This window comes from Drosophila guanche, unplaced genomic scaffold (assembly GCF_900245975.1).
Source record: "Drosophila guanche unplaced genomic scaffold, DGUA_6, whole genome shotgun sequence".
Lineage (NCBI taxonomy): Eukaryota > Metazoa > Arthropoda > Insecta > Diptera > Drosophilidae > Drosophila > Drosophila guanche.
The window spans coordinates 564,503-580,225 of record NW_022995747.1 but is presented as its reverse complement, the minus strand read 5'-3'; the positions used below and the strand labels follow the sequence as shown (position 1 = coordinate 580,225).

At 44.0% G+C, this 15,723-nt stretch overlaps 4 protein-coding genes across 8 annotated transcripts in view; all 4 read right to left on the bottom strand.

The window, feature by feature from the left end:
* Positions 1-31: 31 nt before the first annotated feature.
* LOC117583642 (nicastrin) overlaps positions 32-15,723 on the bottom strand; it is a 24,652-nt gene continuing 8,960 nt past the window's right edge. The window contains exons 3-10 of one of the 3 annotated variants that reach the window (XM_034272091.1): positions 4,760-4,770; positions 3,419-3,486; positions 3,120-3,215; positions 2,368-3,057; positions 1,499-2,312; positions 1,229-1,440; positions 953-1,163; positions 32-617 (exon numbers count right to left, since the gene is read on the bottom strand). In XM_034272091.1, the coding sequence (XP_034127982.1) occupies positions 593-617; positions 953-1,163; positions 1,229-1,440; positions 1,499-2,312; positions 2,368-3,057; positions 3,120-3,215; positions 3,419-3,482 (2,112 nt within the window). In that variant the 5' untranslated portion in view covers positions 3,483-3,486; positions 4,760-4,770 and the 3' untranslated portion in view covers positions 32-592. Of the gene's footprint in view, positions 792-952; positions 1,164-1,228; positions 1,441-1,498; positions 2,313-2,367; positions 3,058-3,119; positions 3,216-3,418; positions 3,590-4,759; positions 4,771-15,723 lie in introns of those variants that run through there. The other 2 variants (XM_034272090.1, XM_034272092.1) reach the window with 2 other exon arrangements.
* On the bottom strand, positions 3,727-4,494 carry LOC117583649 (60S ribosome subunit biogenesis protein NIP7 homolog). The gene is made up of 2 exons (XM_034272103.1): positions 4,338-4,494; positions 3,727-4,286 (listed from the first exon to the last, which is right to left on the bottom strand). Exons 1-2 carry the CDS (start codon positions 4,391-4,393, stop codon positions 3,800-3,802), a joined length of 543 nt encoding a protein of 180 aa, XP_034127994.1. The 5' UTR covers positions 4,394-4,494; the 3' UTR covers positions 3,727-3,799.
* On the bottom strand, positions 4,764-13,416 carry LOC117583643 (sodium-independent sulfate anion transporter). 3 transcript variants are annotated; one of them, XM_034272095.1, is made up of 6 exons: positions 13,050-13,416; positions 7,773-7,966; positions 6,667-6,914; positions 5,831-6,602; positions 5,468-5,770; positions 4,764-5,408 (listed from the first exon to the last, which is right to left on the bottom strand). In XM_034272095.1, exons 2-6 carry the CDS (start codon positions 7,915-7,917, stop codon positions 4,906-4,908), a joined length of 1,971 nt encoding a protein of 656 aa, XP_034127986.1. In that variant the 5' UTR covers positions 7,918-7,966; positions 13,050-13,416; the 3' UTR covers positions 4,764-4,905. The 3 variants fall into 3 exon arrangements, with proteins under 3 accessions (XP_034127986.1, XP_034127985.1, XP_034127984.1); XM_034272094.1 differs by lacking the exon at positions 13,050-13,416 and adding an exon at positions 8,218-8,275; XM_034272093.1 differs by lacking the exon at positions 13,050-13,416 and having other exon boundaries at positions 7,773-8,294.
* LOC117583648 overlaps positions 14,856-15,723 on the bottom strand; it is a 3,330-nt gene continuing 2,462 nt past the window's right edge. Inside the window, exons 3-4 of the mRNA XM_034272101.1 lie at positions 15,375-15,551; positions 14,856-15,313 (exon numbers count right to left, since the gene is read on the bottom strand). Coding sequence (XP_034127992.1) covers positions 15,222-15,313; positions 15,375-15,551 — 269 coding nt within the window. The 3' untranslated portion in view covers positions 14,856-15,221. The remainder of the gene's footprint in view (positions 15,314-15,374; positions 15,552-15,723) is intronic.

Sequence of the window (15,723 nt, the reverse complement as noted above, 5' to 3'; positions counted from 1 at the left end):
TTTTGTTTTAAATGCATATCTCAGTGCACACTTGGTTTTACACCTTATCAAAATTTATTAACCGTACATAAGTTAAAGTCGTTACTAGAATATAGTTATTACTCGCCTATGTCTTCTATGAAGTTATGATTTTCAGATCATTAAGTTCAGTATCGTTCAGTATCGCAGGGGATGCAGAAGTTAGTATGAATAAGTAGCTCCCTGGACTTAGGATTATACCTACATAGCAGCAGTATTTTGTCAATATTTGTACAGACATGTGTGTTCCTTGGCATCCGTAGAGAGTTTTACATTATGTATCTTTTGTCTCTATGTACAATGCAAAAGCGGGCAGGGCACTGAGGAGCGTAGACCGGGAAGGGTTTAACGAGCGTTTCTTCTGGATGTGTGTGTTTGATTAAGTGTCTATTATATATATATGTATATGATACAAAATAGTCGCTAATTTACTCGTTTAAAGATACAAAAATACATACAAATAAATGGTTTACCTAAAGGTTTAAATTAGAAAGAATTAGAATATCATTTAGTGTCTTTTAGTTAGATCCCTTTCAGTGTGGGGGAGAACTTCCTTATGCGCGATCCGCTGACACTAACAGGCCGTCGGGGGCGGTAACCTAGAAGAGCACACACGTGTCAAAGAGTTGGGTTGGTGGTTCGATAGCTAACTACTCTAAGAAACTTCAGTCGCATAAGATCAGTTTTTTGCATGCAGATTTCTTGGTAATGAGTCGCTCGACATGATCATGACGTCGCTGTGGCGACAGCTGTGCACACCTCAACCAAACAATCTAAAAACAATAAATCTCAAATAAATATTACAATGGAAAACAAATTAAAAGAAAGACTAGGGAAATGTCTTTTTAGGAGTGGCTCCCGCAAAGCTGATGGGGAGTTTGTTTTTGCAATGGTGCGGTGCAAGCAGAGGCGGGCGCTAGCTGATGAGACTTACGCGGCATTGCTTGCCGGTAGATCCTCGAAGAGGACTTCCGAGCGGGAGCTGATGATGTACACCAGGCAGAAGGAGAGAATGAGCACCACAATGCCGACACTGAGCGTTGTGATCTGATGCACACTGGACGGACGCAGGAAGATGCGTGCACTAAACAGCGACCAGGTGGATTCCGTCCATGTAGAGTAGTTGCCCGAGCGCCAATCGTAGTCTGCAAAAGGGAACGCACGCATATTATAAGCATAAGTTGATGGGGAAGTTCCTTCCACTGCTCACCATCAATCAGAAAGGCTGGACTCAAGGCAGAGCTATAGTTCTGTGTGGTCAGACGGCACTCCCCGGCACCATTGAAGCCCGCAAAGTAGTGCAGCGGCAAGACGGTGCAGTTGTCTTTGGGTATCTTTGGCTGCTGTTGCGAGAGCAGATAGCCCAGCACACGATAGGTCCACCCGGATGACTCCTGTGGGCCGCCCAATACGCTTACGTACCTTTAAATAAAATTAATTAAAATTGTGTTCAAGTAGGAAAAGCAAATACCGAGCTTACCGCATTGGAGGCATGGGCAGACCCTTGGGACTGCCCGGATAGGATGCGGCCTTGAAGAGTGGACAGTCGGCCGACATCAGGAAACAGTAGAAGAACTCATCGGCCAGCACTGGATTGGCCACCTTGCTGCCCGTGTACTCCTTGCCAGTGAGCGTCTCGTAGAGCGCCATGGCCACAATGGAGGACACATTGCGCACTTTCATTTGCAGAGCGTCAGCCTTGAAGCCCTTGGTGTCGCCCACATCCAGCAGCAAGGTGAAATCCTGACTGGTGTTGCCATAGGTAAAGGCCACGTTATCCACATCATCGTAGATCGAGTGATAGTACTTATTGGCTGGCTTTGCATTCAGGATCAGAGCGGGGAACCTTGGGTCGCGCCGCAGGAAAGACTGCGCCGATGTGGGCGGTATGTGGTAGCTCATTTCCGACTGGATGTTCAGGTTGAAGCCATAACGCGGCGACTGGGCATAGCTGTTGAGCTGCTGCAGCAACTTCTGAACGAGTGGGGTGCCACTCAAAGCGTGCAGCTTGATGTTGGCTATGTCGTCCAGTGTGCCAATGTCCAGCATGAACTCAATGTTGTCGAACGTGATGGGAGCGCGGTGAGCGGACGCCTTGGGAAAAGCGAATCTCTCTACGTCGTAGACGAAGCGCTGGGATCCGATATAGTCGTAGGATTCGCCATTGAACGTCACAAAGAGCACATTACGCTTGGTATCGGGCAGCGAGCTTTGAGGCGGCAGCAGCTGCCTGAGAAGATTTGCCACCTGCGTTAATATGGCCAGTCCCACGAGCGAGTCCATGGCCCCCAGACCTGCGAAGAGTGTTATTGGTAATGATAATTATTAAACCCCGAAGGCAGCACTTACCCACGCCATCAAACATGCTGGCGGTATCCAGGCGACAGCTGACCAAAATGAACTTTTCCCTGGTTATAATTTCATTTACTTCCGATTCATCGGTCGTGATGTTGCGCGGATATACAGTGGCATAAACATTGCGACCCTCAAGCGGATCGCAGTACTTGCTGCCGCTCAAATTGTTGATGAAACGGGTGCGCCTTATGCACACCTCGGAGCTGACGGCGGCCGACATAAAGGACTTGACCTCGACGGCGCACAGACTGCGCTGGGCATGCGTCTCGTAGTCGAAGTTGTTGAACTTCTCGAAGCACTCCTCCAGCTTGGTGATTTCCTCAGTGTCGGCTATGTAGTAGATGGGAAAGGGAAAGTCCTCGTGCAGCAGGCCCGTGCCCCAGGGATTCCAGCTGGTGGCTGGATTGCTGGCATCACACGTCTCGCTGTTGTTCAGGCTGCTGTACTGGTTCGGGCAGTTCAGCTCGTGCGAGAATTGCTTCATCTTTTCGGGTTTGTTGATCAGCAGCACCACTGAGATGTTCTTGGGTCCGGCCTCTATCAGCCGCAAGAGATTTTGTCTAGTGAACAGGTGCGGTGGTATCATCGGGGCGTACGGCGGCGACGGAGGACTGGCGAGCAGAAACTCCAAGTCCGCCTCGACATTAATCAGATGCAACACGCCCACTGAGCCCGCGTGTGTGGCTGCAACGAAGCAGATGCTATGCTTGAAAGTCGTTCTCTATAGTCTTGTAGATAATACTTACAAGAGCAGCCAGTCTGATGGGTGCCGTTCAAGCGTCGAAAGCAGCCCGCGCCCACAATGGACTGGTACATCTTATCGCGCGTACGTCCGCCTTGAGCTGCAGAGAGGGGAGGCAACGACAAACAAACGACGGGTTATGTGAGTCAGCATTGTTGACTGGCCAATGAGGCTTTGGGTCCACCAAACGTGGGTGTAGCAGGCTACAAGTAGAAGGGCAAGCGCCAGACTTTTGGCGTCGCATGTCTCATTCTACCCGTATAACTGAAATAGCAAACGAAAGGTCTGCCAACAAATTCTTACCGACAGCAGCTCCGTGCAGCAGCATTAACAGCCATATTGCAGCCGCTTGTACCCGCTTTTCCATTGAAAGACCTTTGCAAGCTGTTTGCTTTGCTATTTGTTTGCGCTCGCTGACCAGTTCTTTTGCTGCCAAAATAGTTAAAATTGTTCACAGAAACAAAAACATTTTACCACTCGAGCCGTAGTGTTGGGTAAGCATTGAAAGTGAACCAGTGATGGAGGCGGTTAACATTGGCAACCAGAGTTGCACTCGACATTTTTTCGAATATTGAAATCATAAACCAGAATATAATAAAAACCCTGCCAAATCGTGTTTCCAAATTCTCGTATGACTTATTATTTACTAAAACATGATTACAGCTATAGTGTTCAAGTATGCATCTAAAACAGCGAATCTTCGGCACGTATGTACTCGCCCAGGTCAGATTGGTGGTAACAGACTGCCGTCAGTGGATCAGCGGTCTTGCAGTCGGTGGTGGAGCGTGCCAGAACCCCAAAGCCCAATGGCAAATCGCTCATGGAGTACACCACCACTCCCTGGTACTGTCCAGCGTTCTCGGTGATTCGCGCCAGACCGGACTTGGGCACGTTGTTGCCGTACAGGTACTGCTGTTCGAAGGAAGGCTTCACCCACACCTTGTGCTGTGCGTACGGCGCCAGATAGTACAGCGCTGTGATGTGGAACTTCAGTTTGTTGGTCTTGGAGAACTTTCCAAAGCATGTGCCCACGCTGACCAGTTGCTTGCCGCTGAAGCACTCGCTCAGCTTGAGTATCCGCTCGGACACATAGTAAACGCGGTCTCGCATCTCTCGGAAACAGTAGGTGCCGTCCGGGCGGTCAATCAGCTGCGTGACATTTGTTCCAATGCTGCAAGGAAGTTGATTAATGCCATTTCAATCGTATGTTTTTGTTACCTACTATTTGTTCAGCTTCTCGAACAGAATCTTGGCACGCTCGTCAGATAAACGCTTCATTTTATTGTATTTAAAAACAGAAAACCAAAGAGTGCGGAAACTACACGTGAGAGTTTGGTTCGTGAACGAAAACAAAACAGTTCATTGAAGTGAGCGAACTGAACCAGTTCACCTTAGCCCTCTTAAACCACCTTCAAAAAAAGTGTAATCGAACCAGCTTAACCTGACTTAAAATATTTATTTGTGTAAATTCTCCTTCATTCCTGCTTCATTACTTTCACAAGAATTTTGAGCCAATCTTTTTAGTGGGTCGACAATGGGTTAATTGTTCAATAATCGATTAAATCTAAATGTATAATTCCGTAGGACGTTAATTTGATCGTTTAATTCATTCAACACAAAATCTTAAGCTAAAGTTAATTACAGTAACTATTTGGCTTACTTACAATATCTAATAGTGTGTGTGCTTTGGCTAATACTACAAAAAATGTTTCTTATGAGCTATATACAATATCATAAATAAATACGCTAGTTATTTGAACTAATCTAAAGTTTATCACGTATATGGGAGGTCAGGCCGTTTCCGAGCGCTTCTGTGTGTAGTTGCGCTCCTTGAGCAACTCGTCCAGCTGCTGCTCCTGGTAGTAGACGACGAACTGCGCCGCTGACACTTGCTCGAAGATGGCGCAGATGCTGGGCTTCAGGTTGTAGAAGAAGAGCAGCTGTCCCCGCTGATTGAAGTCGCTGATCAGAGAGTCGATGACGGTCGCTGTGGTGAAGTCGGCCCCATAGACGTGCGAGGCATCGATGACGACGGGCACATTCTGCCGCATGGACTGCTTGTTGACCAGATTCCTGACATAGTCCACGGACGGAAAGATTAGGCATCGATCCGGCGTGATCATCATGTAGTCCGTGCCCGATTGTGTGGTCAAGAGCTCTGTGGAGAGTTTAGGACGCGCCGCATGATACAGTATGAAGATGACATTGAGCCCGACGCCAATTAGAATGCCCCATTCCAGCGGCAGCACCAGGCAGGCCACGAATGTACCCACGCCAGGAACCAAATCGCTCTCTGCAATAAATTTGATGTTGAATTAAATGTTTCATTTTCTTATTGCAGTGTAAACTTACTCTTCGCTCTCCACATGGGCTTAACCACCTTGACTTCGATCATGAACACCACAGCGGCTATAATGATGGCAGCCAGAGTGGGGCGCGGTATGAAGTAAAAGTACGGAGTGAGGAAGAGCAGAGCAATCATCACCAGACCTCCAGAATAGATATTGCTGAGCGGAGTGCGCACTCCGCTGGCGTTGTTGACAGCACCACGACTCAGAGCTCCGGTTCCCGGAAAGCCCTGCACAAAGGAGTTGAAGATGTTGGCCGTACCTATGGCAATCAGCTCCTGGGAAGCATCCACCGACTTGCCATTGGCTGAGAGAGTTCACAATGAAAAGAGACCAAAAGGACTTGCGAATCTTGTGGATCACTCACCGAAAGCCTTGCAGATGGCAATGTTCTCCATCAGGGAGATCAGCGGGATCACAATCAGGCCGGAGCCCATGCTGTGGACCATCTCCACGAAGCTCTCTGCAGCGCCACTGCTCGTCTCGTTGGCACTCAGCGAGGTGGGTGGCAACTGTACGCTGGGCAGGCCGGGCGGAATGTCTCCCACCACGCGGAATGGAGCACCGTGTTCCTCAGTGTGCAGCAGGTAGCCCATCAGGCAGCAGACCACCACCAGAATGGCATTGCGAGCCGTGCCCACAATCCAGAGTACCTTGTTAACAACTCGCTGGAAGCGAGAGCGCAGCGACTCATCTTCGGGTCCAATGCGGCGGGAGGAGAGTGAGCGCATGAGGAGCAGCACCACAATGCAGGTGAGGCCCAAGACGGTGTCGCCGGGTCGTGTGTGCTCAATGTTGTGAAAGACCTGCGTCCAGATCTCCACAAAGGTATTGCCCTTGGCCGTGATGCCCAGCACACTTTGGATCTGGGAGGTGAGAATGATGAGCGAGACGGCGGAGGTGAAGCCGGAGGAGACTGGACCCGAGACAAAGTCAATGAGAAAGCCCAGACCAAAGAGTCCCATCAGCAGTTCCACAATCCCAGACAGCAGACACAGCAGCACCGACTTTTGCCACGATCCCTGGGCCGCCTGGAAGGTCAGCAGGGCCACAATGGCCGAGGGACCCATTGGCACATCCTTGCAGCTGCCCAGAAAGATGTACACGAAGCAGCCCAAGAAGGAGGCATACAAACCGTACTAAAATGGAAGGGAAAAACTGATTAGATCATCATTAAAAATTAATTGGACAAAGGGTACTCACGGCTACTGGTAGACCTGCGATTCCAGCATAGGCCAGTGCCTGGGGAATCACCGTCAGGCCCACGGTTATGCCCGCCACCAGATCCCCGACTGCATCCTGGCTGCTGTAGCGCGGCAGCCACCCAAGGATGGGCAGTCTTTTGTGCAGGGTCTTGCGGTTGAAGGTCCGTCTGCTGCAGTCCTGCAGCCAGCCTCGAGTGCACTCTACCGTACTCCGCGTGGGCTTGACCTTCTTGCCGTCCTCGGTCACTGAAAGGTCAAAAAGAGAGCAGAGATAAGCAAGAGGTTTTTCCAACCGGAAATTGCAAGCCAAGCCAAAAGAAAAAAAGTCAACAATGAAATTCTTTACTGGCCCTACTCGCACTTGTTTCTTCTTTTTGTTATTGCTTGTCAAGTCGTTGGCTTCATTTTCGACTGTGATTCATAATCACGTACTACACAGCACCCAAAACTATCTGCCATGCACACATAGTGTGTTATTTAATTGTAGATATGTTTTATTTACTCTAGAGTTCTCCATGATCTCCGAGAATTTCATTGTCAAGGTCTTTGGGCCGAGTTTATCGGGTGAGAAAACGTGGAAAACAATTGGATGCATCTACCCCATAGACAGCACGTTTCGTATGCCCAATGTAAAAAAAAAAAAACATTTCATTTCCCTGGGAAATAAATGCATTTCATTGAGAATTTTAATAGCTGCCCGAAAGGAACTAAATTTGCACCTAAAATTATTTGAATAATAATAGCAACATTTAATGGCAGTTTGAAATTATTGATAAACTTTTTACAACCATTTTAATGGCTAAAATTGTTCAATTACTTTAATTTTGTTTTCACAATAAATCACTGAATAAATCATGAAACCCATTTATGAGCTTCAAATAATTCTGTATAATTTTTCAAACAAGACTTTAAAATTATAAATCCATTTAAAACAATCATTAAAAGGAATACGCAATTGTTTTAAAGACGTAATTACAAAGCCAACAATGTCTCTTTCCAAGGATGACTCTTCGAAAGCCACACACTTTTTTCACTTGTTCTATTAATCCCCTTATCTTTTCCAGGATTATTTATGCCACGCAATTTATAGAAAAGAAAACTCACATATAAATTCCTTGGATCCTGTAGATGATCCCACACTGTTGTTGCTGCTGCCATTCTGTTCGTTGAGGTTCGTGTGGATGCTGATTGTTGAGCACTTGAATCCATCGTTGAAGTAAACGTGATCCGATGCAGGATTGGACTTCATCTTCTCGTGTAGCTGCGCGAGGGGGAGTTCCCACACTGGAAAACAAACACTGCCGCCGTACGGATTTAAAGTTAATTGCACAGTCCCACAGTTGCGAATAAAACAAAACTCCAAACAAAGGCTGGGCGGGCTGAACTGAGCGCAGGTGAAACTTCTGCGAGTGCCGCCTCCGACAATAAAGTTTATACGATCAACAGAAGCACGCGCCGCCTGGTACTGGCGGAGTCATAGGTGGTGCATCTGTATATTAGATGACTCGCGGGGAGGGTTTGAGTATTAAGTAACTTTTTATAGACGCACTGAAACTGTCTCGGAAATGCTCGGTCGGTCAGTCGGCTCTTCGCACGGCAACGTTTCGAACGAAACTGTTTTGTACTTGATGCGAACCTTGTCTTTTATAAAAATCAAAACTTTGTTTTCGCTGCTGTCTCGTTGAGTCGTCATCGTCGTTATCGTTTCTCACCGCATATATCCCAGTCGGGTTTGGGTTTTGTGTTTGGGAACCCGACCGATCATCGACATATTACCTACAATAGTCGTAGATGTGCGTTAAACAGATAATCGAGCATAGCGGTAATGGAAAAAGGGCAGCAGGGATAAGGGAGAGTGTCTACAGAGGCCCAAAAATGATTAAAGGTTTCCCATTGCGTGTTTGCCTCTCCTCTTTGAAGCACTTAGTGCTCGAATTTCAGAGTTCGGCTGAATGGAAAGGAAGTTGTAAATTCTTTTCGTATTAGTCCCCAATTATTTGTGTGGCTCGGCAATTTTCGAGGCACTCTCCCAACACGTGAGCGATTGTCACTTGGTTTTTTGTTGTTTTCTCTCATCATTTTGAACAAATTTAATGGAAAGTTACCCAAAACACAACTCGAGGGCGGAGCCACAAATACACCGATTTTTTTGGGGATATCCAATGTGGGTGTTTTTTGTTGAAATTTTCCATTCATTGGAATGCATTTCATTCGGGTCTTTTCTTTGGCTTTCAAACGAGTTCTAGTCGGGGATTCACCATGGAGGAGGATGGGCCAAACCAAGTGTTAAACCAGATTCGACTGGATCATTCTGCCGCTGCTGCTGCACACCAAATCACTCTATAAATCACATATACATTTATATGTACATTTATATGTATGTATGTGTGTGTACAGGGCAGTCAGGTGCTCGTACTCGTTTACTTTGGCTTAGTTTCTTTTGTTTCCATTTCGATTCTTTGCTTCAGTTGGTACGTAAATAAGTAACCCTTTCGGCCGCAATTTATTTGTGTAAAAATATATATACCTAATTATATGAAACTTGTACTGATTTCCGGTTCAATATATAATTTTTTATATGTTCCATATCGAGGTGCATTTTTCACTGCATTGCCTGCCCCAATCGTGCACATTTTTCCACTCAATCCTCGCCCTATTCCTAGAACTCACTTTGATGCAGAGCAATTTGCCATCGAAACCCCATAAACAATAAATTGTTTACCTCGGACATATTTGTCGCAAGTATTCTAAACATATTCGAGATGAACTTGACACCTTGGGAATGGGGTTGGACCCTTCGCCAGATATGGCCAAGGCGCAAACAAAAGCCGAGATGCCGAGATGCCGAGAAATGTCATGGATAAATAAATACACACACAACATACTCGTATGATATTTAAATGCAGCCTTCGGTGACAGCTTTGGGGTCGAATCGGTTTCCAAGGGAAATGCGAGAATTGAGGCTGAACATAAAATGGGCCTTAATATTTTTGTTCGGAGATCCGTTTGTAAATGCATCTGATCTGAGAGCTGAGAGCTCAGATCGATTTCTAAAGGTTGTCGCATAACGAATGGAAAAACTAGAAAAAATGCATATTAATTATTTGATTTGGGTGGAAACTTTCTATGGGCCTCAGTTTGTGAGTTATTTATAGGCCGTTTAGCTAAACTTTATTGGGTTTGTTCGTGTTAAATTCATAAATTATGGCAATAAAATTGGCTAATTTATGGCATGTGTTGAGGCATTGCACTTGGAATTCAAGAGAACATCAAAATCCAAACAGACTTTGCCAAAAAAGCTTCCTAGACAGCCATCAGCTGATGCTGTGACAAATGGAATTATTTAAATTAATTGAAACGGGCTTCATGTGATAAAAGGCCATAAATATGATTGTCTTAGAGCCCGGCCAAGTTCAGAGACAACACGGCAAGTGTATGGGTAGCTGCTACCCATTAACGTTTGAAGTATTTGAAGATAAAGCGGAGCTATGAGATGAGCTCTTTATTCAACTTCACTGAGTATCCCCCAAGTCGACTCGCACACCTTCCCGCAACTATCTTACACGCTTTCAATAAATGTTTGGGCACATTTGTTGTTGTTGTGCGTTTCGTTTCCTAAACGCAGTCCAATGACTTGAATACGATACGAGTATAATCAGTCAGCTGGCCCGTAGTTTATTGGCCAAAACACATTTTTTTACTTAGAAAGAGACGTCAAGACGCCGGCAACTGGTTTCCCATTCATTCAGATCGATCCCAGTGCCCCCAGATATCCACTCGATGGAGAGGCAAAGACAAACTGTAGAGAGGTATATCCCGCCGGTTGCTGAAATTTCAGCTGATTTTGGATGTTGTCAAACAAGCTGGCGCCCGAGATAATGCCATGAATGCTCAAGTTATTTGAATATACTCGTACACTCTAAATGCTTTTTCCTTTGTTTTGGTTTATTTTTAACTATTATTTCGAGAGACAGACAGACAGAGAGAGAGAGAGAGAGACAGCGGACGGGGGTGTGGTGGCCGCTTTTTGATTAAATTTGTGTTAATTGCATTTCAGTTGAAGCTTCCCCCTAACGTAATAATTGTTCCCGCACTCGAATTTAATTAAAGTTTGCTCCCACATAAATATGTATGAGTATTTTTTTACACGTGTGCAACGAGAGTGAGGGAAGTTGCGAATTCCAGAAATATTTTTGCAACATGGCCAGCAATTCAAAGCCTAAAATTGGCACTCCACTCCATTTTTTAGAGACAACACTAATCACATTGTTATCCAGTTAATAAGCCGAACTGTGACTAACAGGAAGTTATCCACTCAATCACAAAATTGCAATTGTTTGGGCTTTTGTTTACTTTTATGTTCCCCACTTTTTTCGAGCGTTTGGTTTGCGGCTCAAATTACAGGGCCAATTGCAAAATATATTTCACATGACTTGAAAATTGCCATAAAGGGCGTAACCTAGTAGCAGCGCCTGGGCGTGGCCGATCGGCGTGCAATTTTTAGAGAGCCAAGCACGCCGCTTCCGATCTTCCAGCCATTTCTAGACTTTGATGTGTGGCCGAAAGCTGTAATTCGTAACGCACCATTGGAGCCGTGGAAACAGGGTTTTTGGGGGGCAAACATTTGCGGCTTATCATGGGAAAATTACGTATACGCTGTGGCAGCCTGCTCGGCAGCGATAGACACGTGCCAGCTGTGCTTCGGGGTCCGATCCGCATTCAGGTGCATTTTAGTTTGTTTTTATAGCAGATAAAACCTTTACTCTCTTGCTTTTATGAGCTATTGAGGAATGCATAAATAAGCTTTATAAATAATTCAAAGAGATGATTTTTTTCTTGAAAATTAACTTGCTTGACCCAAAGCTTTCTAAGGTAGTAGAACAATATTTAAATAAGTGTTTCCCCGCTTAGAATATCATACTTCATTTTTATTTTCAATTTCCGAAAGTGCTCTCATTTAAATGGTCGTAAAGTAAATTGCGGAACGTGACTGTAAAACGTTTGGGGATAATTTAAAAGCCTGTATGTACATATTGGATTCCGATTTCTAAAATGAGACTTATGCAGTTGCCCGCATCTGTGTTGATAATTCTTTTCCTGAAGTTTGTGCTAAAAACCAAGTCCACAATGCCTCCAAAATATTGGTTCCCTTTTTGGCAAGTGCTTCGTGAATAACTCAATTCTTGATGTCCAAAGCATGCCCCGACTAAAAATGGATTGTGTACTCGTACTCGTATTTCCTATGCCCAGCAGGCTGTCTGTCATGGGGAATAAATCGCAGCGTAAGCAACGCTTTAACAAATCTTTCCAGTCTCATAAACGGGGTTTCATAATCTTTATCAAGCTCCGTCTGACTTATCTTATAAGTCAGCTCCCAAGCGGGATATTTTCGGCCGGCTTCTGTTTGATTTGATTTGAATATTTATGAGTTTATTGTTTTGACTCGGCAGATTTCGGGTTTGTGATAATTTTGCGATTTTTATGCAAAACGCGTTTCACCCGCCGCCGATTACGCAGCAAAGAAAACCACAAACTTGAATCAGTGCGGATTCTTATCTATCCCATAAAGATCAAACATTAAAATAACTTGACACGATGCCATTGACTTTAATATGTCTTTTGTTGGATGCAGTCGACGCGTCGCCTTTGTCTGAAACCAGTTCAAACAGCATTTATCAAACTATCCATTTCCCCACGAGACAATTTTAGAATATAAAATATAAAGTCTGGGATCTGTTGCTGAATTTTGCACGGTCTGTAGACAAATTGCGACTTGCTCTTTGCCTTAAACGCTAGTTAATCGACCAATTTAGGAAATCTTCCTTTTGAACACGTTCTCGGGGTTCCGTCACGTAATCTAATTAATTTCCCCTGCCGCGTGCAAATAGTTATCGAATAGTCACCACGAAATGCATTCTTTTAAGTGACATAACTTATTATTGAGTAAAAGCAGCATAATATTGTTTTCCTTTGGTCTAGACAAACTACCAGCCAAATGAAATTTCCATGATTCATTTAATTGACACCTCATTGAGGGTATTATAAAATTAACACATTTTATGCTATCTCTTGATGCGAATTAGCATGTGGCTTCTGCTTTGACGGAGTCATAAACAAACTGGTAATCGGTGTACGCTAAAAGTTAATCGACCGTTTTATTGCGTCAATTGGTGGTTGGCAAAATCAGTTGCCAATAACAGAAGATCGCCAAAAAATATATTTACAACTTTCGAAATGGGAATTTCCCCCTACAGTCACTGTCTCTGTCTTCTTTCTGTGGGTGTCTCCTGTCTTTTTTCTGAGGCTGTATCGATGGCTCTATTGTCTGTCTGTGCGATTTGGAGATTCTGATGTCAGGTCTGAAAAATGTCATGGGCTTACCCCTTGGGCCCCAATTACAATTGGAATGCCAGCTGTTGTTGTTTTATTCTCTCTATTCAGTTGTTGGCCAAACGTTTTATTGTTTCGCCTCGATCAAATGGCACCGGAAACGCGATTTCATTGACTTTGGCCCGCGTCAAACTTTAGTTTTCTAGCGCATTCTAATATTATTTTATTTTATTGAATATTTATGTGCACACTATTTCGAATAGTATTTTTGGCGCCCGCCTAATTCCTATGCAAATGCACTGAAACAAACACACACGCACGCACACACAGTCGCATTCGTTGCAGGTAGATCTTCGGTCTGTCTCCGCTTCCTTTTCTTGCGGTCTCTTTCGCGCAACCGCTTGGGCCCAGCCAGCTGAATCGGTAAAGTACACAAGCCTAACTGTTGTTCGGCTCGGCCATCACCTGTGTGCGAAGGTATATGCAAGAGAAGGTGAGTCGGTTCCGCTTCAATCTCTCTTCCGCTCGCTCTCTTTTGTAATGCATTACAACTAAACAGAGACAGCCTCACCTCCCATGGAATGTAGCTTTCTTTTGGCATTGAGAGTGTAATGTCACTGCAAGCTAAGCTTTGCGAAGCTTTTCGCGTTCTTTCTTCGTTACTCTCCCTCTCTCTCTGCGTCTCTCTCTCTGGGCCTGTGTGGCTGTGTTCGTTATATTTTTGTTTATTTTGGTTCGATGTGAGAAATTTGAAAGTAAACAGCGAAAGGCGTTGGCATTACAAACGTTACTTACATGTTAATAACATCTTGTAATATATACACCATTAGTATTTTATTAATCAATGTCGATTAGGTATCGATTAAGGTTAGATAACGTTTCATTTCAGAGCGCTACGAGTGCAGTCCAATGGAACACATTGCACTGGGCATCCTTGAATACCAAATAGTTTGGGAAAGGTGTACAATTTATGGAGGTTTACTGCTTTGAAGAAAGTTGCTAGAATCGAGAAACGTTTTGCTTACTAGAACACATGAAAAGCTAAGGTGAACTAAAGTAAATAGTTGAACATCTAATGCCTCACGAAATAGTTAGCGTATGGAAACATACTGCCTTGGTGTGATAACAAAGAAACTATATTTTCATATCTCGAAATCGGCATTCGGGCGTTACCTACCGTTTGAAGGTTTCAATTAACAGTTCAGCTGGAACGCTCCAAACACTAAACTCTGGGCGCTTACCATCCATCATTAAAAAGCAAAGCATGAATTTGTAATCGAATTTTTAAATTTGATTAATATTAAATAGGACTATTATTTGTTATTAAAATAAATACCGTTTATACGACCTTTCTACCTTTTGCCAAAGGGGATTATCGCATTGTGGCTAATACAAAATTGTAGGTTACTCTTTCCTGATTGACAATTTAATTGATTTAATTTAATAAATTAACAACAGCAGCAATACGATTTTAATGGTTTTTATTATTAAATAATATCATAAATAACTGCTACGGACAAAACGTTTTCAATGGGGAAAAAGTTCATAACTGGCGAGGTATCTTTGAGCTGAAATCAAAGCTGCCAGGACCTCAAATATTATGGTATTGATATATTGATAGATATTCTTTTTTTCATTCGTTAATTGTGGTCTGTCTGGGCTATGAGCTAGTAAAGCCATTACATACAAAAATTAAAATGTTTCACATTTTTAACTGCGATGTTAAGCGAGATCCACAGGTGCAGCGAGAGAATGTTGCTTATTAAATATGATTTTCTTTTTCGGTTTTCCTTCTATAATTGTTGGACACACATACATATAAAATTACAATAAAATTGTGCAGACATTTTAGTTTAGTTTTACAAATTTAAGGAATACACACTAGGGATTGGTTAGGGATATCTATAGAAAACCTTTATCAGATAATATATATGTATATTGTTCTGTATATCGTATTGTATAACGCGACTTTGGGTGAGAAGCGAATAAAATTGACGGTGGTATATATGAAACTTATACAATAGAACGACCTTTAGGCTAATGGCGATTGTAACTAATTCTGTCCTTCCTTCCTTCTTCTTTTTCTATTCATTGGGTGAGGGCGATGGGGGATATGATCTTCATCTTTTTATTGGTTTTACTGAGGCACATTTGATGGATCACTAAAGGGAGATAAACGCCAAGCTTCGATTCGATTCGTCGTAAGTCCCGTCCTTCCGGCTTCTAGAAATGTTTCCGCATGTGGGCGGACACCACGAAGGGCGCCAGCAGCGAGCAGATCGTCATCAACATATTGACCAGAACCTGAAGATTGGCTGTGGATGGATTGTGATTGTTACTCATTTTAATTCAGAATATCCCTACTCTTGTACTCACCTCCACTGCAGATGTCGTGGAGTATATCCTCCACGTAGCCGTTGTCATTGTCACAGAGGCACAATTTGGTCTTGCTCGACATAAACTTGGAGACGCCGATGGTGCGGTTGCTGTTCTCATACTGGCATACCATTCCGTCCTCACAGTCGTTGTTGCTGTTGCACTTGTGACGCAGTCCTGAAAATGGTAGAGTTGGAAGAAGTCAGTCATCAGGAAGCCAAAGATTAAGCTGAAACAAATTTAGTCCCCGCTAAGCAGCTATTCCTTAGCTCCTAGATTATTTATTTCACAATCCAAGCCCCATTCTATATTTTAGGCATGCAAGTAACGTACGAGTACGAGTGTATAC